The sequence below is a fragment of the Lepisosteus oculatus genome, chromosome 7 (genome assembly GCF_040954835.1).
Source record: "Lepisosteus oculatus isolate fLepOcu1 chromosome 7, fLepOcu1.hap2, whole genome shotgun sequence".
NCBI classification, from domain to species: domain Eukaryota; kingdom Metazoa; phylum Chordata; class Actinopteri; order Semionotiformes; family Lepisosteidae; genus Lepisosteus; species Lepisosteus oculatus.
The window spans coordinates 10,209,814-10,236,722 of NC_090702.1; the positions used below are offsets into that span (position 1 = coordinate 10,209,814).

At 36.9% G+C, this 26,909-nt stretch overlaps 1 protein-coding gene across 11 annotated transcripts in view; it reads right to left on the reverse strand.

The window, feature by feature from the left end:
* Positions 1-26,909, reverse strand: part of wnk1b (WNK lysine deficient protein kinase 1b) — a 156,502-nt gene that overhangs the window by 23,379 nt on the left and 106,214 nt on the right. For all 11 annotated transcript variants that reach the window (XM_015353170.2, XM_069192144.1, XM_069192146.1 and 8 more), the window contains 6 exons: positions 26,612-26,698; positions 24,182-24,248; positions 23,738-23,814; positions 22,567-23,111; positions 21,388-21,590; positions 10,415-10,606 (listed from right to left, as the gene is read on the reverse strand). In XM_015353170.2, coding sequence (XP_015208656.1) covers positions 10,415-10,606; positions 21,388-21,590; positions 22,567-23,111; positions 23,738-23,814; positions 24,182-24,248; positions 26,612-26,698 — 1,171 coding nt within the window. The remainder of the gene's footprint in view (positions 1-10,414; positions 10,607-21,387; positions 21,591-22,566; positions 23,112-23,737; positions 23,815-24,181; positions 24,249-26,611; positions 26,699-26,909) is intronic.

The following is a 26,909-nucleotide window of genomic DNA, read 5'->3' on the forward strand; positions in this document are numbered from 1 at the left end:
AAAAGAGGGATGCAGGAACACTTGCTTACATACAAAAAAAAAACACAGAAAGGTGTGTTACAAAAGAACATGCAAACATGAAATACAGTAGATTTGGCAGAGAGTGAGGGGCTTGAATAATCAGGTGCAATTCTGGCAGGGAGAGGATGAAGGTTTGATGGGATAGAGTCAGAAAATTAGCACACATAAAAAACAGCAATTCTGTCAGAGAGTCTTATATGAATTAAGAGCAAACATGGTTTCATGTAGGGCTTCTCAGATAGTTGGGCATTCCAGTAGATTGCCAGGTGAAAAGATTTGTAAATATATTTTGTTGAAGCAAGTCAGTTTTTTGCAACACGTAAAATACATTTTTCCTTTTCTTTTTAGCCTTTGTCACTAATGAAACCACTAAAGACATAAGTATAGAAATCTAAAGATTTTTTTATTCAATGTTGGCAGCAGGATGAATTGTCAGGTTGAGATAAGTGTATATTTTGTTGCAGAGTTGGGGCAAGATGTTAACAGTGAAAACAAGTATTTAGAAATGACTCATTTCAAGAAGAAGATTTTCAGAATAATTATAAATCTAGCAGGATAGAGAAAGTACAGAAAATTGATCAGATTAGTACGCAAAGCCGTTTAGCAAAGAGGATGCTGGAAGAGTGACAATTAGTATACTTTAGATCTTTTTTTCTGAACCAGGGAAAACCTGATTATGTTTCTCTATAACAATAATAAACTTTATTTTATATAGCACCTTTAAAAGTAGCATCTCAAAGCAATACAGTTGGTGTAAAAACAGTTATAAGGATCACAGATTGCAAAGTAATACATATAAGAAAGACAAGCAGTTAGAAGTGCTACCGAAATTAGAAAATGAAGCAGATACAGACACTAAATAAGTCTTCTGAAAAGAAAGGTTTTGAGGTTAGATTTAAATGCACTCAGGGTAGGTGACTCTGATATCACTTTGGATACAAATCCAGAGCTCTGGGGTGCAGCTAAAGCAGGTCCCGTCACCCATAGAATGTAGATGTTCTTGAGGACAGCTAGAAGACCAGAGTCAGAAGGACAAAGGTTGCAAGGTGGGGCGTAGCCAGATAAGCCAGATAGGTACTGAATGAGGATGAGGATTTTGAGTTGACTCGAAACCTGATAGGAAGCCAGTGCAAGGTCTTCAAGACAGGCATAATGCATCCCGATCAGGATTCTGGCTGTCAAATTCTGAACATATTGGAGATTGCTCAGTGTGGATTTAATTACCCCAGTGAACAGGATATGCATTTATTAATTCTAGAAAAAATGCCTTTCTTGATTTCTCTAGTTCCTAGATTCTCTAGTTCCCTTTAAAAGAAACTATTATTCCACAGTGCAGAGTACTACATGGCCAGTATTTACATACGATATTTTGTGATTTAAACAAATTAATACAAGCAGTTTTTGAGGATTTAAGTGTTGGCTGAGATATTGCAGGATGTAAGACTAGAGATGTAGGTAGGAAAAAGATAATTTGGGGAAAGTTGAAGAATACACTGATAAAATCACTTCCTAATAGGGTTAGGCATACTTTTGACAAAATGAAAACAAAATGAAAGGAGATGTTATAGACTGCAGAGGAAGATGAGGAAGTTAACAGACTGTATGTTTACATAGATACTGAAATGAGGATTGTATCTTAGATTTTGTGTAGTTGCTAGCATTGAACTGTGTTGGATGCACATGAATAGAAGGAATGGGAAAACAGCTGATGTTGATCCACAGAGCCAGCATCTTAAGATGTTTATATTTAGAGGCAATTTGTTTAAATAACTAACTAGGTATGGATACTGATGTGCAAGAGAGGTGGAAAGGCTGTTTCCTTAAACCAGTACTATAAAGTAAATTATCCTCAGTGAGGTGCTGCCATATCATAGTGAGATTCTAACACTGTATAATTCCATCCACACAGTGCCTTTACTTCCATCCATTTTCTAATCTCTTTATCTAGTACAGAGGATTTGGAGCAAATTTCCCAGCAAGCAACGGACGCAAGACAGAATACACCCTGGACATAGTGCCTGTCCATCACAGGACAGACAAACAGACACAAACACACCAGGGTCAGTTTTCCTGTAAGCCAATTAACCTACCAGTATGTTTTGGACTTCGAGAGGAAATCATATCACACATATGGAGAAAACCCATGGAACCCAGAGGGAACATGCAAACTCCACACACACAGGATGGCAGGAATTTAACCTAGCCCCCAGTGCTGCAAGATAGCAACACTAACCACTTCGCCACCATAAGAAATGGATGGATAGCTCAGTTATCTTTCTAGTTCACAAGTTTGCATGCATAATTTAATTTTGAAAGCCACTGAGACATCTGGTACTATTGTTGAATTTATGAAAAAACAAAACAAAAAGCATGCCAACAATTGTGCCATCCTATTCCTTAGTTAATACATTTTATTTTTATAAACAGTTAACATTTGCAAAATATATTTTCAATTATATTTTACCCTAGTTGTTCTTTAATTTTGTATATAACTTACTTTCTGATGGTCAGATTTAATGTATATTTGAACAATGAAAATATATTTTTACAAGATGTGGGGAAAAATGGAACAATTTATTACAGTGCTTAATTTAATATTATTGATTACTAATAGTAAAAAAACTTACAGTGTACACAAAGAGCTGATCACAAGGAAGAAAAATCACCTGTTTTTTGCGCATATAAAGTGGTTATTAACTATCATTCGCCCAGCCTAAGGGGGGGGGGGGGGGGGGGTGCTCACATTGACAGCTGACACTCCTCCATACACTTAAGTTGCAGGTGTGAAGAATACAGATCCCCAATTCAATTGCAGCCTAAACCTGTCCCCACACACCCTGCTCCCACTGCGATAAGAATATACACAAAGCACTGAAAGCTTTACAGTAGATGATCAGGTGTTGTCGCAGATGTAGGGATAGTACGTAATTCTAGCTTTATGAACTCACATCTAGGATTCGATTAGTTCAAAATATATTTAAAAAAACTGCACCAGGTACTACATCTTGTTAATATTAAAGTTATATCACTGGGCAGTGGTGGACGGTTTGAAGTGTTTCAAATGTCAAAAAGTAAAAAGAACTTACAGCTTACACAAAGACTCAAACTACAGTATGGAAAAAAAGAGTGTTAAGAAAAAAAAGGACATTTGATTGCTGGTTACCTAATATTTATTTTTAAAACTGAAATAAAAAATAAGATATAATGACGTGTTCCTGCCTAACTCAAACATTGCGTGACTTCAAAAGTTGTAAAAAATGGTTAAGATAGCAGAAAGTCACCTTGCTCTTACAAGTGGCTGTTAAGCATAGCTTTTGTTAACACAACACAACTTTGTCAGTGAAAAAATTACCGCGGACACTTTCCTTCCCCCCTATATTCTCATTTACGAGTAGTTATGCAGTAACACTATTCCATTAAAACAGTTATCACAAACCTATAGTTATAAAAATAAAAACATAAATCCCTCCTTTGAGTCCAGCAGATGCCTGACCTCTTTCTGTCTGCCTTTTCAGCTATTTTACCTGCTCTGCAATTAGCAAATCCCACTGTATGAAAAGGGCAATAAAACCTTAAGCCTGTTACTTCCCCCATTGCCGACACAGAATCCAGAGCGTTTATTACAATACAGAAAAAAAACACATTGAGATGTGGATGCAAGGTTGTGCGTTCTTGGGAAAGGTGCAGGGAGGCTCACTCACTAGCTGAATTCATCTCACAATCCTAGTCCACTGCACAGATTTGAAAGTTGCGATTAATAACCTTTGGCTTGGTTTCATTCCACTCTGCTTTTCTTTCATTCAAGTCCCCGTTGCCCAGACTGAATTGGGAATGTTAAATTTGCAGATGTCGAGGCAGTACTGTATTATATATGAGCATGTGCTCATATATGCCACAGCTATGAACATATTTCTATAGGCTGGTCACAGTAGAGGGACATAGATGTTATCAGAGCTGCAGGAGAGTAATTTAGTGTAACTTGAATTTTTGGTCACTTGCATGCTTAGAATTACTGGTTTTCTTGTCTGGATGGTGGGTGATCTTCCCTGCTTGGCTGTTTACAATGGGTTATTTAGCCTGCTGTCTACAGTTGTTCCAGGTGTGTGGTCATCAGCTTCCACTCTATAGTCACATTTGTGAAAAATTATAATAACCTTTATTTCTATAGCACCTACAAGCACGTTTGAAGATTTGAAAGTGCTGACTTCCTGAAAGTTCTGCAATCTTAGAACACCAAAGTGGAACACATCTTCCTGGTATTAGCCTCATATTAGTACGCTGGGCAAATGATTTTTTTTTTATTTTTAAAAAAGAAATAAAAAAAGATAGTGTTCCTGCTTAATTAAGACATTGCATGACTTTAAAAGGTATAAAAACAGGTTTCAATAGTTAATAACCACTTTTTATGCGCGAAAAACGGGTGATTTTTTTTCCTTAGAATCTTTGTGTACACTGTAAGTTCTTTACTTCTTAATTAAAAGTTTAAAATACATGAATTTCATAAAGACAACACACGTTTCAAACAGAAAGAAATAACATTCTGTTCTATTCCTGTTATGTAGGACAGATTAGCAGGTCTTTTTTTTCCCGAATCAGAGGCTTTAAAAATAGCGTACTGCCCATTGAACTCCGTCAGAGGGGGACGTAGCACCAAGGGAGGGAGGGGGGTGGTGCAGAGTTCAGTATTACACAATGGCCAATCTACAGAGCGGGGTCCGAATGGATTAATAACTCAGTGTCTAAAATTAAACAACGAAAATCATTTTCTTTGACTTTATCATCAATTATCATTAAGCACAGGTTTCTCACCACTTAAGACTACTTTTGGATACCATCGTTAGACAAAGCAGAAACTTATTGTACTTTCTAATGACATTACACATGGAAAGATTACAGATTTTAATCGTCTTAAATTTTGTTATACGTTTTAAAAAATGTTTCTATACAAACACCACAAAAGCATTCTCGATTGTATTTCTGAAGGTTATGTCACACTTAGTTCACTGTTTTAAATACATCTAATTAAGAAAGTTAGGTGTTAGCATAAACTACTAGTAATCAATAATATTAAATTTAGCAGTGTTATAAATTCTTGCAGTTTTCCCCACGTCTTGTAAAAATATATTTTCATTGTTCGAATATACATTAAATCTGATGATCAGAAATTAAGTTAAACACAAAATTAAAGAAAAATTAGGGTAAAATATAATTCAAAATATTTTGCTAATAATGTTAACTATTTCTAAAAATAAAATGTATTAACTAAGGAATAGGATGGCACAGACATAGCATGCTTTTGTGTTTTTTTTCATAAATACAACAATTGTACCAGATGTACCAGATGCAAATGTGTGAACTAGAAAGATAACTAAGCTATCCATCCATTTCTAATGGTGGCAAAGTGGTTAGCGTTGCTATTTTGCAGAACTGGGGCCCTAGGTTAAATTCCTGCCATCCTGTGTGTGTGGAGTTTCCATGTTCCCTCTGGGTTCCGTGGGTTTTCTCCATATGTGTGATATGATTCCCTCTCAAAGTCCAAAACATACTGGTAGGTTAATTGGCTTAAAGGAAAACTGACCCGTGTGTGTGTCTGTTTGTCCTGTGATGGACAGGCGTTATGTCCAGTGTGTATTTTGCCTTGCGTCCATTGCTTGCAGATCCAAATCCTCTGTACCAGATAAAGAGATCAGAAAATGGATGGAAGTAAAGGCACTGTGTGGATGAAATTATACAGTGTTAAAAACCCACTATGAGATGGCAGCATCTCACTGAGGATAAATTATTTTATAGTGCTGGCTTAAGGAAACAGCCTTTCCACCTCTCTTGCACAACAGTATCCATACCTAGTTGGTTATTCAAACAAATTGCCAGTTCAATGTTAGCAACAACACAAAATCTAAAATACAATCCTCATTTCAGTATCTATGTAAACATACAGTCTGTTAACTTCCTCATCTTCCTCTGCAGTCTACAACATCTCCTTTCATTTTGTCAAAAGCATGCCTAACCCTATTAGGAAGTGATCTTGTTATCGGTGTATTCCTTGACTTTCCCCAAATTATCTTTTTCCTACCTACATCTCTAGTCTTACATCCCGCAATAATTCAGCCAACACTTAATTCCTCAAAAACTGTTTGTGTTAATTTGTTTAAATCACAAAATATTGTATGTAAATACTGGCCATGTAGTACTCTGCACTGTGGAATAATAGTTTTTTTTTTAAAGGAACTAGAGAATCTAAGAACTAGAGAAATCAAGATAGGCATTTTTTCTAGAATTAATAAATGCATATCCTGTTCACTGGGGTAATTAAATCCATACTGAGCAATCTCCAATATGTTCAGAATTTGACAGCCAGAATCCTGAACGGGATGCATTACGCCTGTCTTGAAGACCTTGCACTGGCTTCCTATCAGGTTTCGAGTCAACTCAAAATCCTCATCCTCATTCAGTACCTATCTGGCTTATCTGGCTACTCCCCACCTTGCAACCTTTGTCCTTCTGACTCTGGTCTTCTAGCTGTCCTCAAGAACATCTACATTCTGTGGGTGACGGGACCTGCTCTAGCTGCACCCCAGAGCTCTCAATTTGTATTCCCAGTGATATCAGAGTTACCTACCCTGAGTGCATATAAATCTAACCTCAAAATCTTTCTTTTCAGAAGACTTATTTAGTGTCTGTATCTGCTTCATTTTCTAATTTCGGTAGCACTTCTAACTGCTTGTCTTTCTTATATGTATTACTTTGCAATCTGTGGTCCTTATAACTGTTTTTACACCAACTGTATTGCTTTGAGATGCTACTTTTAAAGGTGCTATATAAAATAAAGTTTATTATTGTTATAGAGAAACATGATCAGATCTTTCCCTGGTTCAGAAAAAAAGATCTAAAGTATACTAGTCTTTCACTCTTCTCGCACCCTCTTTGCTAAATGGCTTTGCATACTAATCTGATCAATTTTCTGTACTTTCTCTATCCTGCTAGATTTATAATTATTCTGAAAATCTTCTTGAAATTAGTCATTTCTAAATACCTGTTTTCACTGTTAACATCTTGCCCCAACTCTACAACAAAATATACACTTATCTCAACCTGACAATTCATCCTGCTACCAACATTGAATGAAAAAAATCTTTAGATTTCTATACTTATGTCTTTAGTGGTTTCATTAGTGACAAAGGCTAAAAAGAAAAGGAAAAATGTATTTTACGTGTTGCAAAAAACTGACTTGCTTCAACAAAATATATTTACAAATCCTTTCACCTGGCAATCTACTGGAATGCCCAACTATCTAAGAAGCCCAACATGAAACAACAGAGAGGTGGCTCTGTGACTAAGGCTGCACCTGTGGCTGGAAGGTTGCCGGTACAAATCCCACGGGCGGCAGAGGAATCCTACTCCGTTCGGCCCCTGAGCATGGCCCATAACCCCAGCTGCTTCAGGGGTGCTGTACAATGGCTGACCCCGCACTCTGACCCCAAGCTTCTCTCTCCCCATCTGTGTGCCTGTGTGTCTCATGGAGAGCAAGCTGGGGTTTATTTATGAATATTTATGAATAATTAAATTATTTATGATGAAGGTGGAAGGTTGTGTACTTTTGTCCAACTGAGTAATCTTGCTTTTATAAAATATAATGACTTTTTAATGTTAAATGATTAACATGCTGTAATACACAGTTTCTGTAATACACAAGGTCTAAAAAGTATACAACTTAAATTCTTAATTGGAAAAATCTTGTCACTCTGCAGTGACTGGGATTCGAAACCAGGCATTTTCTGGTGACAGCTCAAATGCTGTACATAAGACGTTACGCTTTATTAGCTCCACCTGGCGGTGTTACAAGGTCTTACAAGATGCTTCCGGATACTACTATCATAATTTAATTTTCATGCGGTATAATGGGGTAAGATGCGCCTTGCCTACCGCGTTTTAACACAGCGTACTCCGCGCATTTTGAATGGCTGGATCTGTAGCTCTCATGAATAGTGTTCTCTGTGTCTAACTGCACAAATAAAAAGTTTATTATTGCCATACATACTCGCCAAACTGGTCTTCACAATCCAACCCCTTGTTCAAAATCTTGATTTTTAACTCCAAATCACACACTTGCCATTCCCCTTCATACTTCAGGGTTCTCACTCATTTTTACCAACAAAATTCCAAATTTCCTTGGCTATATTTCTGCATTTTATTGAATAAGTTGGCCTTACAACTGTGGGATTTAGAGCAGTGGTATTTAACTCATTCCTTGGGCCTCTGTCCTGCACATTTTTCCTCTAACCCAACTTACACACCTGATTCAACAAAAGGTTTGGTGATTTGATGATTAGTTCGTTCAGGTGTACAAGAGCTTGGTTAGAGGAAAAATATGAAGGTCAGTTAAATACCACTAAGCATAAATGTGGACTACAACTTTCACAAATATATCTGAGTGTAAGGTCTCCCTTATGATTTATTTCTTAAGATATTTGTAAAAAACAACATCAAAACAACAAATCTAAGTGTCTACAGTTGCTATAGAGTTTTTGGATACAAAACTTTCATTTGAAATACATTCTTGCATAGTATTACTTCACTTTTACCTGAACAGCATGTTTACTCCTAGAACATGAGCCACATTCCTCATCAGTAAGCCCACATAGGCTAGGAAAATATATGGCCCTTTTCATTCCTGAAACTGCATAAACACAAACTCTTTTCTGTCTGAATAACTTCGAGTACCTCAACATCCTCACAAATTGAACATAGTTCGTGCAATATTAATATTGAAAGGTGTAATTTGTGAATTAGATCAGTCTCAATGGATTTTTAGTCCACCCTCTAAGAGCGTGTTGTGCATCTTCTCCATAATGTCCCGAGCAGTGGTATGCGCCATAAACTCTGCAAATATGCGGATTTTGTTTCGAAACAAGAAAAAGTAGCTGCGATTTCTCTGTCACGGAACATTGTTTTAAACAGCTGCCCAACGATGTGTACGAAAAATGTGAATCAATTACTTTCAGTGCCAGCAGAAAGTCCATAATTGATAGACAATGATATCTGTGCTTGCAGCTGCTAATGAGTTGAAAAAGGTGCCGATTCCAATTGTTTCTCTTGCAGTCTTATCATTGTAAATGTGCATTTTTACCCTTTGCATGACTTATTAGTGCAGATTCACCCAAATTCTTCATGTCAAAAGTTTTCCCGCATAATTTACATCTCGCACGTCCTGGGTCTTCATCTTTTTGGAGCCATAGCTTGTATTTTTCATCTGCTAACCAGAGGTCACTGAAAACACATTTACGCGGCATTTTGACACGGGCGCTTGGCTAGCTTATGACTCACTATAAAATTCCCGCGAGAGGGTCTGACGCGACACCATAATGCGTAATTTTTGCTATGGCAACGCCACAGCCACTTTTTAAGCTTGCTAACTTATTTACAAAATTACATGACAGAGCATTATAATATGGGGTCAATTTTAAAAAAATCCATAACTTTTCCAAAACTTAATGGATACTTCCGCATTTTTTAAAACTTTTCCAGGTCTCGAAAATGAAATTTCATTTTCTATAACTTTTTCAGGATTTCCATGACGTGGGAACCCTGATACTTGTTTCTTTCCTCTCCGTATCTGTTTCCACATGATAAATAAAGCATTATCCTTCTATAGGCTATGTGAATAGTTCCCAGGTGTGTGCCACGCTAGATTTGAATTTATGAAATTTCCCACATTACGAGTCACTTAGATTTGATTGATAAATGTAGTACATTAGTAATCACAACACATTACCTTGGCTGCTCATACACTGTACATCTTATCTTCAGTTGTTGTGACCAGTTTTTTAAACATTTACATGCTATGTAAATTAAAGTTTGTTAAATAACAATCTTTGTTTACTTTCAATCAGTCTAAGTTGTATTGATAAACAAATTGGTTCTACATGTTCTACATGTAGAAAACAGAAGTGGAAGCTCAGACTAAATCACTAATGCTCCTAACACATCTATCATAATCCCTGACTTAGATGTCAGAAAAAGAATGGCTCACCTGCTTTTGTGCTTGAATTTACTGTATTTTAGATTCCCTCAGCCAAAAAATGTGTGACTTTAAAGACAGCCTTTTCCATTGATTCACTGACAATTTTATGGAAAAACAACCAAGCAGCATTTCAAGATACAACAAACCCTTTTTTTTTTTACACAGGAAAATTGTTTTATGAAATTAAGGCACAAATACAATTTTTTTTTAAAGAGAGATGTTGACAACACAGCCTGATCTTGAGATTTTAAAACCAACAAAGGTGAATTCTGTATTTACACCAATACTTTATAATCATTTACAATTCAGACAATTTTCTGCACTTTCAAAAAGTCCTTTGTAAATGCTTTAGTGCACTGTAGATTAACTTACCTTGTGTAGGTGCAGACAGACTGGGCACAGACAATGCTGCATCACTGGTATAAGCTGACAGGTTCTCACTAGAGGGCGAGGGTTTAAGAGGTTGCAGGAGGGAACTCTGTCCTTGTTCACTGATCATCCCAGGGACCAGAAGACCCTGATGTGATGTGAACACAGAGGGTGCACTCTGTGCTGATAAAGTGCCTGCAAACCCAACAAGCAGATATTTAAATTATATCAAATGATTTATTCTTTATTCTGTTAACACAATTTTCTTCCACAAATAAATATGGAACATGCTTTCTAACAAACAATTCTTTCTGCAATAGAAAGGATTCAGTTCCTATTTCTTTTACAACTGCTTTCAAAATAGTAACTAAATTTTAAGATATTTAATGTTAGTTGTATCACAGTGATCAGATCTCATTTTCAAAAACATACCTTAAGTTTTTTCAAATCTGAGGAAACAGATGATCTAATTCTCAATTAAGTTCAGCTGATGGTAATTAAGAGGAGAAAAGCTTTTACTTACAGCTTTGATTTTTAATTCAATAACTCAGTTAATTTTAAGTTTTAAAACATGTATGAATGCAATTTCAGCAACGCCATGACATGTTTTCCTGAAATGTTTGCACCAGAAATCTCTCGTATTGTTTTCAACCAGATATTACCATGTTTGTATTATTTTGTTAAAAAATGAAATATAGAATGGGATAAACAGTAATTAAAATAATTATAACCCCCAACTGTCAATGTCAAGAATATACACAAGCACTTGGTATAGTTTGAGGGTCTAAGTTCTTTATTCTCTGATACAACTCTGAAGAAAGCTATATGATACCTTAATAGGCCAAGTCAAACGTAGCTCTCTAATTAGGGGATTTTGGCCCCCAGCTTCTATTTGTTCTCCTCAACCATTGCCAGAAGCTTCCCTTTTCTGCCTCTTCTGCTAGATCCTTTGCTGTCCTCTTTAATGTTATGCCAGCCACTCCCACATCCCAGAGGAGGTGTAACATTGATGTTCTCAAAAAGCCTTGGCATTCCGCTTCCACAGGGTAGATTAAGGGTCTCCAGCCACCTTGTCTGCATTCTGCTGCAAACTCTCTTTCTTTTATAGAGATCCAGCCATTCAGAATGCTCGCTGGATAATGCAATTCATTGCAGTCCCCATGCTGCGGGTTACAGCACGTTTTTAAAAATACTCCTTGTAAAATCACCAGGTGGAACAGTGAAAACTTAATGCGGCAATTTTTAATCTTGGTCAAAGCTGAAGGACAATCTTTTTCCAATTATAGAAGTAGTATACTGTTGAGACTTATAGTAATTTTAAACTGTATATTACTGTATATTAAATTAACTAAAAAAGAGTGTAGGGCTATTTTACAAAAACAACATTACTCGGTTTGTTGTTGAAAAATAGATTATTCTACTGTGGCTTGTTGTGAACCAATGTGCTTCTTTCAGGTTTAAATCCACATTGAGATAATCTATATTGTGCCTTATTGCTTTAAAATTTCACTTGAAAAATATATTTTACACATACTGTACTGTAGTGGCTTTAAAGCCACATGGTCTCATACTAATGTACGTACAGTAGATGGTTGTGGTGGCTAAATATAAAAAAAATACAAAGTACACAAAATATTCCACCTTTTTCATAAACATTTTATGCATCTTTAATTCAGTAACTTGTGGTTGTTATTTTGGAAATGTTTTGATGTGCTTGTTCTAACTACACAAAGTTGATATACTTCATAAAAAAGGATAATGTTTTATCCTTTGATATGTACAATTACCAGAAATGTGAATATAGTTTGCATAGTATTTATCATGCATGATATCATGAGAATCCAATTATATTCTTCATTGTATTAACAGTTTCAACAGATACTTCACACCAAAAAAAAAAAGTTTTTTATTATACTGGGCGTTTGAAGATGCAGAGTGAGATTACCGAGACAGATAATTTTAGTAAATATGTTGACAAATGTCTGGATTTTCAGTTTCACAAGGGAAGATAAAATTGTATCCAGCTTCGAATAAGCTATATGATGTTGCCCTGTGAAGTTTTTGGAAAAGAGGGTTGGTGGGCAGCTTCCCTCACCATGTAGTTCCCATAGAGTAGTAATTTTAATATAAGAGAGAATTACTGTAATCTTGCAAGTCCGTTTTTTTTTAAACGTTTGTTATCACTATTCTTGTGAATACACTTTGTATTGTTAATTTGTGTCTGCTTGTTAGTTGGTGGGCAAATGCTCGAGGTGAAAATTCTTCCACGAGAAGGGTACCTTTAAAGTAGAGAAGACAGCACTAAAAAATGTTGGCGCTCCATCAGTTTAAATCCCCTGGCCAAATACTCAGTATGTGCAGTAAAAATTCAAACTGAACTAAAAACTACACATCCCAGTTAACAATGCAATGCTTGTGATCAGAGTTTACGAAACAGGGCGAAAAATCAGTCACATGAATTTGGAGCTTCATTTCGAAAGCTTATCCTATCAGCAACAAAGCAACATTTACACGATAGGCTACCTCAAACTGTCTGGTGCTAGGCTCTGTATGTTGCTTAAGCCATTCCTATTTGGCATTTTAGTCATAGAGGTGGGAAGACGACCCCCCTTCCCTCTGGCTGTCTGACTTGTCCCCATTTTGAACCGTTCTGTGTCCGAATCGCAGCCGGCAGAGAGAGTAGGGAGAGACACAGACAGAAAAAAGCGAATCCTAGCTACAATACATTTATATATTTTTGTGGTAAGGGGAAGCAAAACATCAGTATTTCCTGCTAGTTATTTGTGTAAGATTTATAGTGGAAATCTGAGCCTCAATATTAACTTACAATTTTGACAGAGGAATGTTGGATATGTGTACTTTTTCCGGAGCAGAAATACAAATATAAAATAATGGCTTTTTGATATCTGAAATCAACATTCAGAGAACAACTATTTGTGTTTATATAGAATAAGTAATTAGAAATTTGAGCAATGTAATTTCTTATTCTGCAGTGAAATTTCAAGATCATACCAAAGACAGCACTAGGTCTGCTTATCATAGACGTTCAGGAAAGGGTGAATTGACAAATTATATCAAGTGCAATAATTTGGTGATCAGTAATAACAGTTTAAAATGTTCTTTGATTAATGTAAAGATTCAGGAAAGTTCACAATTAAATGGTTTAGATGTAAAAATACAAAAAAAATTGTGCAAAAAGTTTTAGAAATGGAGCAGGAATTAATCTGCAATGAGCAAACAGGGAAAAAAAAGTGACCAGACATAAGGGCAGAAAAGGAATGCAGGAAGACCTGCAAAAGCTTAAATATACAAAAACATCACAGAAAGCTACGCGTTACAAAGAACATGTAAACACTGTTTACATAGATACTGAAATGAGATTCAACATTTTAATCAAAACGTATTAAATGCATACGTATTTTTGATTTTGTGTAGCAGTTAGAATTAAACTGTTTGTTAAATGCATATAAATAGAGTAGGCAAGCATACAGTAGCTGATCCATGGAACCAGCATCTTAAGATGTTTAGAGGCAATTTGTTTAAATTAGCTATGGATATTGATGTGCCAGAGAGGAGGAAAGGCTGCTTCCTTTAGCCAACATTTTAAAAATTTAACTCATAGTAGGTTTCTTTTTTTATAATCTTTCCACGCGTAATGTCATTAGGAAGTATAATGAGCTAACTGGTGAGAAAGCCATGATTAATGATCATTAAAAGACTTGAAGTTTAAAGAAATGATTTACAGATGCAGCCATTCAAAACAAGCGGGCGATACCGCATTATTTTGCAGTGCGCTTTACGCAGTCTACCGTGAGTTACCGTAAATTCTCCTATAGTACCGCAAGTGAAATAATAGTATCCGGAAATTCCGCAAGGATAATAAAGCTCAACCTCTCATGTTTGAGCTGTCGCCATCAAAGTCTTTAACAAAGATATTACTAATAGTATTAATAATGAATGACCTTGGACAAGCTGTAAACTCAAAGTATTGCCCTGGTCCACATTCTTTTTTTCATTGACCGTCTTTGTAAAAGTAACACCACAGCATTTCGCAATCACACATTTGTTTCCAATCATGCAAGGTACAGTAATTTTTGAGAATCTCCAATTCACCATGCCTTTCACATACTCATAGAAGAGATTGATTTAGGAACATAAACATATTGCTGTATGCAAACTGTACTGTATACAGTATGTATATGTATATTTAATGTCTTTACTGTGCCCGTTTAAGTATTGAATATTTATATGGAATTTTACCACTGAAGGGAAATCTTAGTAGCTGAGCATAAAAAGAATAGGAGCATACTGTAACATGTGTGAAGGCCATAAATTATATTAATTTTGGAACATAAACATACAGTATATGGCTGGTCTCGGTACTTTAAAGAAAAAATACACACCAGTATTCCATTTCTCCCTAAACATTTTAAGCATCGAAGTCTTTAACTAACGTGATACCGGAATCAACAAGCATACTTTTAGAATTTGATTAACTGAAATATAATATGGAATCGCGTATCTAAAGAAATTAATAACGATATCATTATATTCATGTACCACAACACAAGAAAAGTACACGCTGTACGATGTCTGTTGATAATGTTTGTAGGGCTATTTCAACACTCCTCATGTGACCTTGCCAGTGGCGCTGTGGGTTAGGTTCCTGACTCCTACATCACATGTTGCGTGTTCGAATCCAGCTGGAGCCATGACTTTTTTTTTAACAAACATTTCTTTGAAAAAATAAAACGTTTCCCTGGCTCAGAGATTAAATAAAACTTCACTCGCACCAAACAAATTTATATTTCTAAATATCACAACATGATCGAATTTAAGTCATTTTAATAACAATGAATAGTCACCTATGCGTTACAATATAAACATTTATATTGATTTGAATCGCATTTAAATCGCCTTTATTTAAAACCCATAAATAAAGCTGATACTGTTTAGACTTTTAATTATTTAAAACTGTATTACAGCAACACAATGCACAATGCAACGTAAATCGCTATCTTTGTCTTTCACGTAATAATGTTCACCTCTCTGTCCAGCAAATTAACAATACTAATAATAATGAACTTTATTGTATATGGCGCCTTTAAAGGTGGCTCCTCAAAGCGCTTTACAGGATAACAACCCATGAAACAACATTGGTTGGGGGTTGAAAATACCTGTGAAACCGGTTTGTTCACAATGTACTGTAGACACAGAGTGTTACACCAATGCATTAGCATGTTAAAGCGATTCCATTGAGGAGCCGGGCGCGATAATTGTTTTGTTCCTTGATACAGTCTCTGATCTGCAAAGCCATTTGAAACAAAACAAAAACTAAAAATAAGATACAATATACAGACATTCACAACATAAACATATCTTAAAACATTTACATATATTGTTAAATTATTACTTTAGATATATACATTAGGTTACTGAAACAGCCATCTTTAACCATTCCATGTCTGAGTCGCTGCAGGTAGAGACACGTTAAAAAAAAAGTAAATCTCAGCTACAATACATTATTTTTAATATTTTTGTGGTAAGAGGGAGCAAAACATCAGTATTTACTGCTAGTAATTAGTGTACGATCTATAGTTGAAATCTGAGCCTAAATAAAAAGAAAAAGCATTTTCAGAGAGCAATTACGCTGTGTTTATGTAGAATAAGCGATTAGGTTTATGAGCAATCTTATTACTTATTCGTTTAAAACGCTATATAAAATAAAGTTTATTATTAATTTGCTGGACAGAGCGGTGAACATTATTATGGATAAGACAAAGATAACGATCCTGATCAGTTTAGAAATCTGTGTACGCTGTAAGGTTTTTACTTCTTAAACTTTTAAAATACATGTTTCGAATATAAACTTCCTGGTACAGTATGTATAGCAAACCAGCACGTCTTTTTTCTCCAATCAGAGGGGTTAGACGCTCGGTTAAAAGCAAAGGAGATTGTCTGTTATGGTGGACAGAAAAACAAGAGTTCGCTGGCATTATATCCTAGAAGACACAGATCGGCGCCAGACCAGGAAAATGCCCACAGCGTAAAAGAAAATGCCTGATGAACTAGGGATTGGACAGTTTCCAAGTGCTTGTACAATCGATGGAAATGTTCAAATAAATGTGCAAAAGAAATAAAATAATCATTTATTTCTTTATCATATTGGCTAGCTAATGTCTTCTCTTTGCTAGTTAGTGGCTGTGTTTCTGCGTTGGGTAGCAACGGGTGACTACGTGTGTTCTCAGGCGGAAGATGTAAACAGCTTAATTTTCGTGTTAAATAATTTTTTTAAAGTAAAATTCATTCTATACAGCAATCGCATATTTGGGTACCGTTTCATAAAACTTTCATGCTTAAAATGTTTAGGGAGAAATGGAAGACTGGTGTGTATTTTTTCTTTAAACTACCAAGACCAGCCATAAACAGTACAGTTTACATACAGTAATGTTTATGTTCCTAAATTAATATCATTTATGACCTTCAGATGCGTTATGCTCCTCTTCTTTTTATGCTCAGCTACAAAAATGTCCCTATAGTGGTAAAATTCCATATAAATATTCAATACTAAGCGGGTTAAAATGTGCACAGTGAAGAGATTGAATGATTAAATCTTTTCACTACCAACCATTTACCACGAGTGCCCCTGTCGGTCAAATTGGCCAGCCAATCACTTACCGCGGTGCCCTGCGGTGGCTTGTGGGTAGTTTACTGTACCGCGGGTTTGTACCGTGCATTTTAAATGGCTGGATCTGTACTTTAATACAGGAACAGTATTTCTGTATGGCTGTCCTCCACACCTCTCTCTCTCAGTGCCACCTCTTCTCTACTGCAGCTTAGTGGGTGGTTTGCTATTTTCTCAGAGGGAATGTGATTTTTTCTGTATCAAACACGTGTATACAAAATTATAGTGCTTAAAAAGTTTAATTAAAAAGTAAAAAAGATTCTAAGATGATCACGAGAAAGAAAAACCACTAATTTGTCACGCATAAAAAGTGTTTTTTAACCAGCTTAATCCATTTTTTATAGCTCTTAAAGTCATGCAATGTCTAGGTTAGGCAGGGACATGTCATTGTTTCTTATTTTTTATTTTCTTTTAAAACAAATACTCCATTTCCCATCGTGCTATACAGAATTATGATACATTTCTTACGTTTTCGAGAGACTTCAGAACTTTTTAATTGATGCATAAAAAAATGTAGCATAATGTTTTGTGCTCAATCGCTTTTTTACCACAGCACACATCTTTCCTCCTGTAAAAAAAAAATCCATATGTAGTTTGTTATCTGAGTAAAAACAGAAAATACAGAAAGCTTCCCAAATTAAAGAGGGGTTGAACCCAACGAGTTTGTTATTCTGCTTTATATGGTCAGGTGTTTTCCATACATACATTCGCTTTTGAATAGTGATTTTTGTTAGGAACTCCTTTACCCCCCACGGGATCCACTGTATTCAAACTAAGGTTTCTTAAAATGCATCGAAACACTAGATGTTGTTTAAATAAAAGTTGTGAAAAAGTCAATATAGTGTACATAATATTTACTATTTTAAAAAAAGTGTTAGAAGAAAAATGTGTGGCCTAAGTGGGACCAACACACCACTCTGAAACAAAGCTGAAACGCACCATTAAAATGTTTCCAAAGTAATCAGAAGAATAAGTCAAGGAAACTGATGCAGAAGTTTACAAAGAAAGTGGAGTATGGTAATACTACCAGCTATATAAATATATAATATTTAAATCCTTAAATAAATATCGTTATTAATTTCTTTAGTTATGCAATTCTTTATTATATTCCCAATTAACAATAAAGCTATCAGGACTATGCTCCTGTTATTTTTATGCTCAGCTACCAAAATTCTCTTTAGTAGTAAAATTTCATATTAATATTCCATATTAGGTGGATTTAAACATGCACAGTAGAGAGATTAAATGAAGCAATCGTTTTCACTAACATCTAACACACCACAAGTGCCACTTATTGCCGATCTTTGGTCAGTGAATCACATGCCGTGGTAAAGCACAACCCCAGTAGCGCATTACAGGGTTTTAATTTGCATTCTTTCATGCCCTTCTCCCATGGGACTGCCAATTCTATGAGTACGTACTTATTCTAAAAATGCTCACTAACCTGGAGAGAATGTGTTACTCTTAAGGATTCCTCATAAAGGAAATCAGAATCAGAGGTTGATTTAAAGGTTGATCCAAACAAGGGCCTCTTGTCTGGCACACTACTACTGCCCTCTTCACCTCTGGTCTCATGTCTTACTGTACTGTATTTTATCCTGTTTTTCTAGACTGATGATAATGCTTAATGATTTAACAAGGAGTTAATTAACTAGGGTAAACCAGAAAGTTCCCTGTATTATTATTTCAGATTACTTACAGCTCAGTTAACACCTCAGCTCCATCTCATTGCTTTTAAGCTCTGAGTACTGCAAAGGTTGACTTATGACACTTCAACAGCATTAATAATATTATATGAACAAGTAATAGGTTTTTTCCATGCTGATAAGAGAAGAAAGAAAACACAACATTTCGGCTGTGGAGCCGCCTTCTGGTGTGAACTCACACCCAAAGTTCCTTTGCAGCCTACGTAGCTGACGCAGCTACCCACCTCAAATATTATATGAATTGCATTTTCCTGTTTTATTGCTTACTTGGTAGACGTGAAGTCTCTTGTTCCCTGAGATTACATCCAGCCAACTATTTTCTAACTGCATCACCAAACTCAGGGCTACAGTACTGTGAAGAAGCAATAGTAACCATCCCACCATCCTCAGGAAAGCTATCAAAATAGCTAAATACAACTACGGAGTAAAATTCATATTATCAACAGTTATATTATCACGGCTGCAACATTTGGAGTGGTATACGCAACATTACAGACTACAAAACGCAATCCAGCTATATCGTACAACAGTCTGCCTCTCTTCCTGATGAGCTAAATTCATTCTATGCTCGATTTGAGGTCAGTAACGCAGATCCAGTCAGGAAGATTCCAGAAATCCAAGACAGAAACCCACTGATCACATCCAAAGTGGATGTGTGTAAAGTTTTTAAAAAGACCAATCCATGCAAGGCTCCTGGCCCCGATGCTATCCCTGGCCGTTTCTGAAGGCATGTGCAGACCAGCTGGCAGATATCTTCTCGGACACATTCAATCTCTCTCTAGCTCAGTCTATAGTTCCTTCCTGCTTTAAGAAAACCACCATTGTCCCCGTTCCTAAGAAACCCAGAGTCTGTTGCCTGAATGACTACCACCATCAGTTATCAGTTATCATGAAGTGCTTCGAGCAGTTGGTCAAAACATACATCACCTCCTCACTGCCTGACACCCTAGACCCACTGCAATTTGCGTATCGCCAGAACAGGTCAACAAAATATGCTATTGCCACTGCCCTCCATACTGCCCTCTCAAACCTGGATAAGAAAGGAACATATGTGAGAATGCTGTTTGTTGATTACAGCTCAGCATTCAATACCATAGTGACCCCAAAGCTTGTCATCAAGCTCCAGTACCTGGGACTGAACACCTCCCTTTGTAATTGGATCCTGGACTTCTTGACAGAACATCCGCAGGTGGTGAGGGTGGGCACCAACATATCCTCTACTCTGACTTCAAACACTGGAGCCCCCCAAGGCTGTGTGCTTAGCCCTGTCCTCTACTCCTTATTTAGCCACAATTGTGTCATCAGGCATAACTCAAACTCCATCATTAAATTTGCGGACGACACAACAGTCATCATCCTGATCACAGATGGTGAAGAGTCTATGTACAGGGAGGAGGTTGAAACCCTGGCAGCATGGTGCCAGGAGAACAACTTCTCTCTGAACACCAGTAAGACAAAGGTGATTACTGTGGATTATAGGAAATACCAGGGAGGAGATCACACACCTATCTACATCAATGGGACTGCAGTGGAGAGGGTCAGCAGTTTTAAGTTCCTGTGATGTTAGATCCCAGAGGACTTAACCTGGACCCACCACACCAACATCATGGTCAAAACAGCACAGCAGCACCTATTCTTTCTCCGCAGGCTAAGGATGTTTCACGTATCCAGGCCAGCTTCTACAGGTGCACTACTGAGAGTATCCTGACTGGTTGCATCACTGCCTGGCATGGGAACTGCTCCGCCTAGGATCGCAAAGTACTGCAGAGGGTGGTGAAGTTAGCGCAGCTCATTACCGGCTGTGAGCTACCAAACATTCAGGATATCTACTCAGCTAGATATCTTAAGAAGTCCAGGTCCATTCTCAAGGACTCCAGTCATCCTAGTAAAAAACTGTAAACAGTACTGAAGCATTCAGTCAAAGTCCAACAGATTACGGAACAGCTTCTACCTCCAGGCAATAAGACTGCTAGATAACCAACCTGCAGCTCCTTTAGCAAATCACCCATAATGGCTACATAGAAATACTGTTTTCATTGTGCATACGGCACTACTTGGACATAATATACTACATACACCATGAACACATAGCAGCTCTATTTATTTGGAGTTTTGTCTGAGTTTATTTTATTCAATTTCTATTACATTATTTGTTATCATGTAACCTTATTATTTAACCTTAATTTTGTGATTTTTACCCCCTCCCCCCCATCCGGTGAGCTCGTAGAAAAGACATTTCATTGCCAGCAACTACTGCTGCATGCCTCATTGTTGTGTACTTGATAAATAAACGTTGATTGATTGATTTCATCTTATCTTCAGTTTATGCTTAACACTTAACACAAAGGGTAGTCCTGTATATAAGGCTGTAGTAGTTCAGGTGGGTAGCTGCGTCTGTATGCGTAGACTTCAAAGGAACAAGTAATAGGTTTATTCCATGCTGTAAAAAGAAAGAAAACATGTTTAGGCCTTCTTCAGGTGTCACATTTTCTTTCTTCTTTTTTCAGCATGGAATAAATCTAATACTTGGTCCTGTATATAAGTCAGTATCAGAATCCCCTCTGTCTAGACACTCTGCACAATACCTGGCTCCATTGGGCTCTTGGTCCCCTGGGAACTGTTTCGACTGGACTTGCTGCCTTTTCCCTTGGTGGGTCTCCTCCGCCTGCCTGACAAGGGTGCCGCCGGGGGTACAATAACAGCAGGAAGCTGTTTTCCCAACTTCATATACAGACTCTCAATTTCCTGCTTCTGTCGCATCTGCAAAGACTGGATCTCTTTCATATGTCTAAGAGACAAAGAGAAATATACAGCCTCTGTAGACAAAGTAAATTACGAATTTGCTTTTCTTTCAAAGTCTTAAAAATAGTGAATAGCCTGATACTTCTTTCAGTCTTACAATGTTAAGAATACTGCAGGCAAAACAATCACATATGCCAAGGCTTATACTTTTGTTTAGTGATACATTACAATAAAAGCCTTTTGGAGGATTTTAAGTATATTTTTTATTTAATCCCTACAATGCAAAAGCAATATTCTATAGAGAATGGATCAGCACAAGATCTCTGTTATGAACTAAGAAATAAAGGCTTTTAAGAAACAAAAAGTTTCTGTGGTATGACAAAAGTCTTTCAAAAGCTTTCTGGTTTTTTGAGATGTGGATATGGAGGAAAATTGCCAGATAGTCTACCCATCTGCAAATTTTGTATTTTGCCATTTCCCAGGATGGATTAATCTTTAATCAGCTTTGCTAGAGAAAATGCAGCAGAGTTATGGGCAAAGCACTAGTGATCTCATTAATCCTAGTCACCTCATTTTAGCTGTACCTTTTTTGTTAAAGAAACTTCCTTGTCCATGTGAGGGAGATGCTGTTCAGTGGTCATTGTCTCTATAAGTACTTCAATTTATTCAGCTACTGTAAATGTCAGTGCTTCAATTACAAAACAATATTGTAACCAATATTGTAACCACATTCCTGGTGCTGGAGCTTGAAAGTTTTCAAGGTCTATGTACCAGAAGAGCTAGGAGAAGCTGTTAAATTGTTCAATAATGCCAGTAACTAGCTGTTAGTAATTAGTCTATCACCGTGTTGAAATGAAAACCTATACATACACTCGTCTCCAGGACCAAGACTGGACAATTTGGATTTAAAGAATTTACTTTGTAGATATTACTTTGCAAATATTTATTTTTACTTTGCAGATTTTCTAAAAATAGTGACTATAATGGTATTGGCTGCTTACTGAACTGACAGCGAAACCTACTTCTCCTGCAACCGGCGTAGCTCCTTCTTAAAATCTTCATCCTCAAACTCAGAGTCATTGTCACTGCTGACATAGGAGGTAAAGGAATTGTTCAGGTTGGGCATACGCAGGGAGCTCTTGGATGTAGGGCTAACATCTCCATCTGTACTCTGCAAAGGTCCATTCTCTTGACTATGGTACTCAGATGGGCTCTCCCCACTCGCAGCCTCCAGGTCCTCCGTTGGGCCTGGCATATCCTCCTGGGCCCGGCTTACAGAGAAACGTCCCACCCTGGTGTCAGTAGAGGTGGTCACTTGGAATCTCCCAATGGTACTATGCTGTGCCATTTCTACTCCAGATCCAGGTTCAGTCCGGTTAGGTGGAGGAGGCAAGCCATCCACTACATCTCGTACGAGTGTGTGGCACCGTGTAACAGGTACATGCAGCGTGTGTTCAGGGCTGGACAGGGTGGAGGAAGAGGACGTGGAAGATGAAGGGGGATCCTTGGAGTTTGAATGGACTTCATTTTCTATCCCAGACACATGCTCGTCAGCAGTAACTGACACCTGGAGAAAGTAGAACACAACAACAGGCATTCAGTGGAGCACAAGCAAAAGCAGCAAATAATTTGTTCTTTCTGTTTTTGGAACAACCACATGTTTTGCCAATTACTGCACATCATGAACCACAGCACTGCATATTCCCTAATAAGGCAGCCAGAATGTAGTTTGATGTTTTTAGATGAGATTAGTCTGCTTGGCTTTCTTCACAAAATGGCCAAATACTAATTCACCTAGAAGTGAGGTATACATTACGTGCAGCACTTCAACAAAAGATCCTTGAACAGAAGAGGTTTAAGTGCAGGAAGAATAGTAAGTTTTAGGAAAGCGTCATCTTTGTACTGGGCTAAAGATCTACACTGTGTAGAAATGACAAGCATCTGGACAAACTAAAATCCGTTGATTTTAGTTTGCTTAAAGACTGGAAAAATTTTACTTTAAAGACAAAACCATTGCTGATATACAGCATACCCAATATCAGCAGTTTTATTCTTCACTGACAAATGAAAAGCACCATTTTATAACCATGAAACCTCACTATACATATGGAATAAGTTACCAGTTTCATGTACAAAAAACCTTTACAAAATGTTGAAATATGGAAGTAGATATGGATGTCGGCAAAAAATAACCTGGAATCGACCCAGCTTCACAACTCCCGCTGAAGGTGCAGCTCCTGTTTCTGAATCTGCAGCTGGCACAACTGGTGCTGAAACATTAATACACCACTGTAAAAACCCAGAACCCCATACACAGTACCTATGCCTTCATCCCCAGGACTTTCAGCATTTAGTTTCTCCAATTCCATTAGTATTAGATTCATGATATTGAAAATGTATTTGCTCAGAGTAGACATGTACACACACCTAATGCAGCTGCTATAGGATTAGGTCTAAACATATATTCAATGATCAGCTTTAACTCATGAAATTCATTTGACAGTGAAAACAGTAAATAGCAGTTTATTTTTTAAATTTGTATGTAATTATATGGAAAAGGTATGGATTATTGTGTAACACGTACACGTAGGAAAGCCAGGAAGCCCTTTATTACCAAAACTGCCACATCTCACGCACCTGTAGTCGGAGTTAGCCCAGATGAACTCTGATCAGAAAAACCGGAAGAAGGTACAGTCACCAAAGGCTTGAAAGGAAAAAAAATCAATGATCCATCATTTACACATTTTTTATATTTTTTTATTTTATATATTTATTTTTGGGGTTTTAAGAATACTTAAATATTAAACATTCAAAACCTAAAACAATGACAGTTCTCAAATTTTTATCGACTTCTAAAAATATCAAATTGCCTGATCAGATGGAATAATGCAATTAATTATAATACTGTACGTTTCTAAACTATTCCAAGTATTTTTTTAAGCAAAAGTTTCACAGTTGCTTATTGCTTACCACTCTCATTGTTCAAAAATGATGTTTCAAAGAAAGAGAAGAAAATGTATACATTTATCACTAGTTAACGCATGGGCTGTCGGTAATACCAAGATTTCATATGAGACTTCCTGAGTGGCTCCATCACCTGTGCAGGCTGAATTTTATGACCACAACTTCAAACCTGGCTCGTATTACTAGTAAACTGTACTAACACAGCAAGACAACTGGCTGAGCACCACCGAAGTTATAGTGTGATTAATTAATCGGAGCTCTTGAGGCTCTGAGTGACATAGCAATCCTTGAAGTCTCCCAGGAGCTTGGAAGCATGAGGAGAAAGTATCTCTCTAATTAGGCTGAACCTCTGGTACAGGGCTGTGGTACTTGTGTCATACTGGGCGGTGCAGTGGCTCTGTGGCTAAGGATCTGCGCCTTGCCGATTGGTATCCTGCAGCCGGAAGAGCCCCTGAGCAAGGCCCTTAACCCCAGCTGCTCCAGGGGCACCGTATAAATGGCTGACCCTGCGCTCTGACCCCAAGCTTCTCTCTTCCCGTCTGTGTGTCTCACGGAGAGCAAGTTGGGGTATGTGAAAATACTTATTCCTAACACAAGAAATTGTATATGGCCAATAAAGTTATCTTATCTTAAAAGGCTAATGGCACAAAAATGGTCAGGTTGGAGGATTGTGCTTTCACTTCCTCATTCTGCCCTGTGTTCGGTTATAGTAACTGTAGCCAAAATCTAAAAAGTATATAACTGGATATTGTAAATTGGATGCCTATAGATCTATTATTTTTGCATATAAATGACAATTCTAAATTTGGATATAAAAATATTTCTTGAAATGATGGAAAGATAAATATCAGGTCAGAATGATTAGTAATTTAAGTTTTACTTCTTCAGGTTTGCACTGCATGTATACCCTTCCTCATCATCAGGAAATAGGTTTTTAAAGAAGGTAAAGAAACTTAAAGCAGTAGACATGGATGCAAAAACAACAACCGGAGACGAAAAAAATGAGTATGCATAAAACCCCAAAAATTTCAGCTTTACTGCAAAATATGTTAAATATAATATCTATAACGAAGGGAATTGATTTTGAATTTTATAACCCCAGAAAGAAAAATGTAATGGGCTAATTCAGATATAGCTAAACATGATTCTTCTAATTTATTTTCTAAAACATTTTTCTATTAACATTTGAAATACGTTGATTCTTGATTACAGTTTATCAGTAATCAACATACTGTGATTTAAAATACAGTCACCCCTCGCTTTTCACGAGGTTCGTACTTCTTGGTTTAGTTTATTCACGGGTAGACCCTACCCCCCAAAAAAACTCCCTGTACTTCCCACTTTACGTATCTGTCTGCCTTTGTGCCTTTTCGCGTTCGTTATCTCTTTACGTTTCATTGTTTAAGTGAAGTTTTTTGTGCTACATATCTATTATTTATATTAAATATGGAACCTAAACCTGCTTCTGTGCTTGTGCTAGTAATTCTGGACCTAAAAGACGCAAGAAAGTGATGACTTTGGCAGAGAAGGTTGCACTTTTAGACACGTTCAAAGAAAGAAAATCTGTTTAAGGAGTTGAAGGAGAAAAAGAAGCAGCTCCCCCATCACAATGTTTCTACAAAGAAAAGAAACTCCAACCAGCGAAAGTGAACCAGTCGCAAAATGACATTAAAAGTGAATAAAAATAAAATGCTTTTCATTTTTATTATTTTGTCAAATAACTAAAAGGGATTTAATAACAAAGAAACAATTAAAAAACTGTATAAAAATCCTTAGAAATACAAATAGTCATTTATTGGTCAGAACAATTATTCATTTGTAAGCAAGACTTTAATGCCTTTACTTCATCTCCCCCCTCCCTTTCCATGTGTCAAAAAATGCCAAAATCCAGCAATATGCTTTCAAATGAATTACCCTCGATTAGAAAAAGAATACTAAAATGTTTTTTTTTGGGGGGGGGGGGGGGATCTGGGTTGTTTTGGAGAGGGCAGTCAATTATTTGATGTTTTTTGCTGTTCGCAGAAGGTCTTGGAACCTATCCCCCGCAAAAAGCGAGGGATGACTGCAGTTCTGAACCTTTTCAATGTAACAACTGTCTCTCACCTGTGCAGTGACACTGTTAATGGCAACTGTCTCCGGACTGAGGGCCCGCCTCAACTGGGCATCTAGGTCTTCTAGAGGCTGCTGAGACTAATATACAAGAATATAAATGGAAAAAGTAAAAACAACCAGGTTAAAATAAAAACTTTTTTCTTCCATTTCTTTCAACCACTGAAAACATCCACTGAATGTTGCTAAAGACACACTCGGGGATAATGTCCATGCTACTAGAGACCAACATTCAACTGGAGCTTTTAAACCTCTTTTTATGGATATCAATGGTAGAAATGAATGCTTAGCA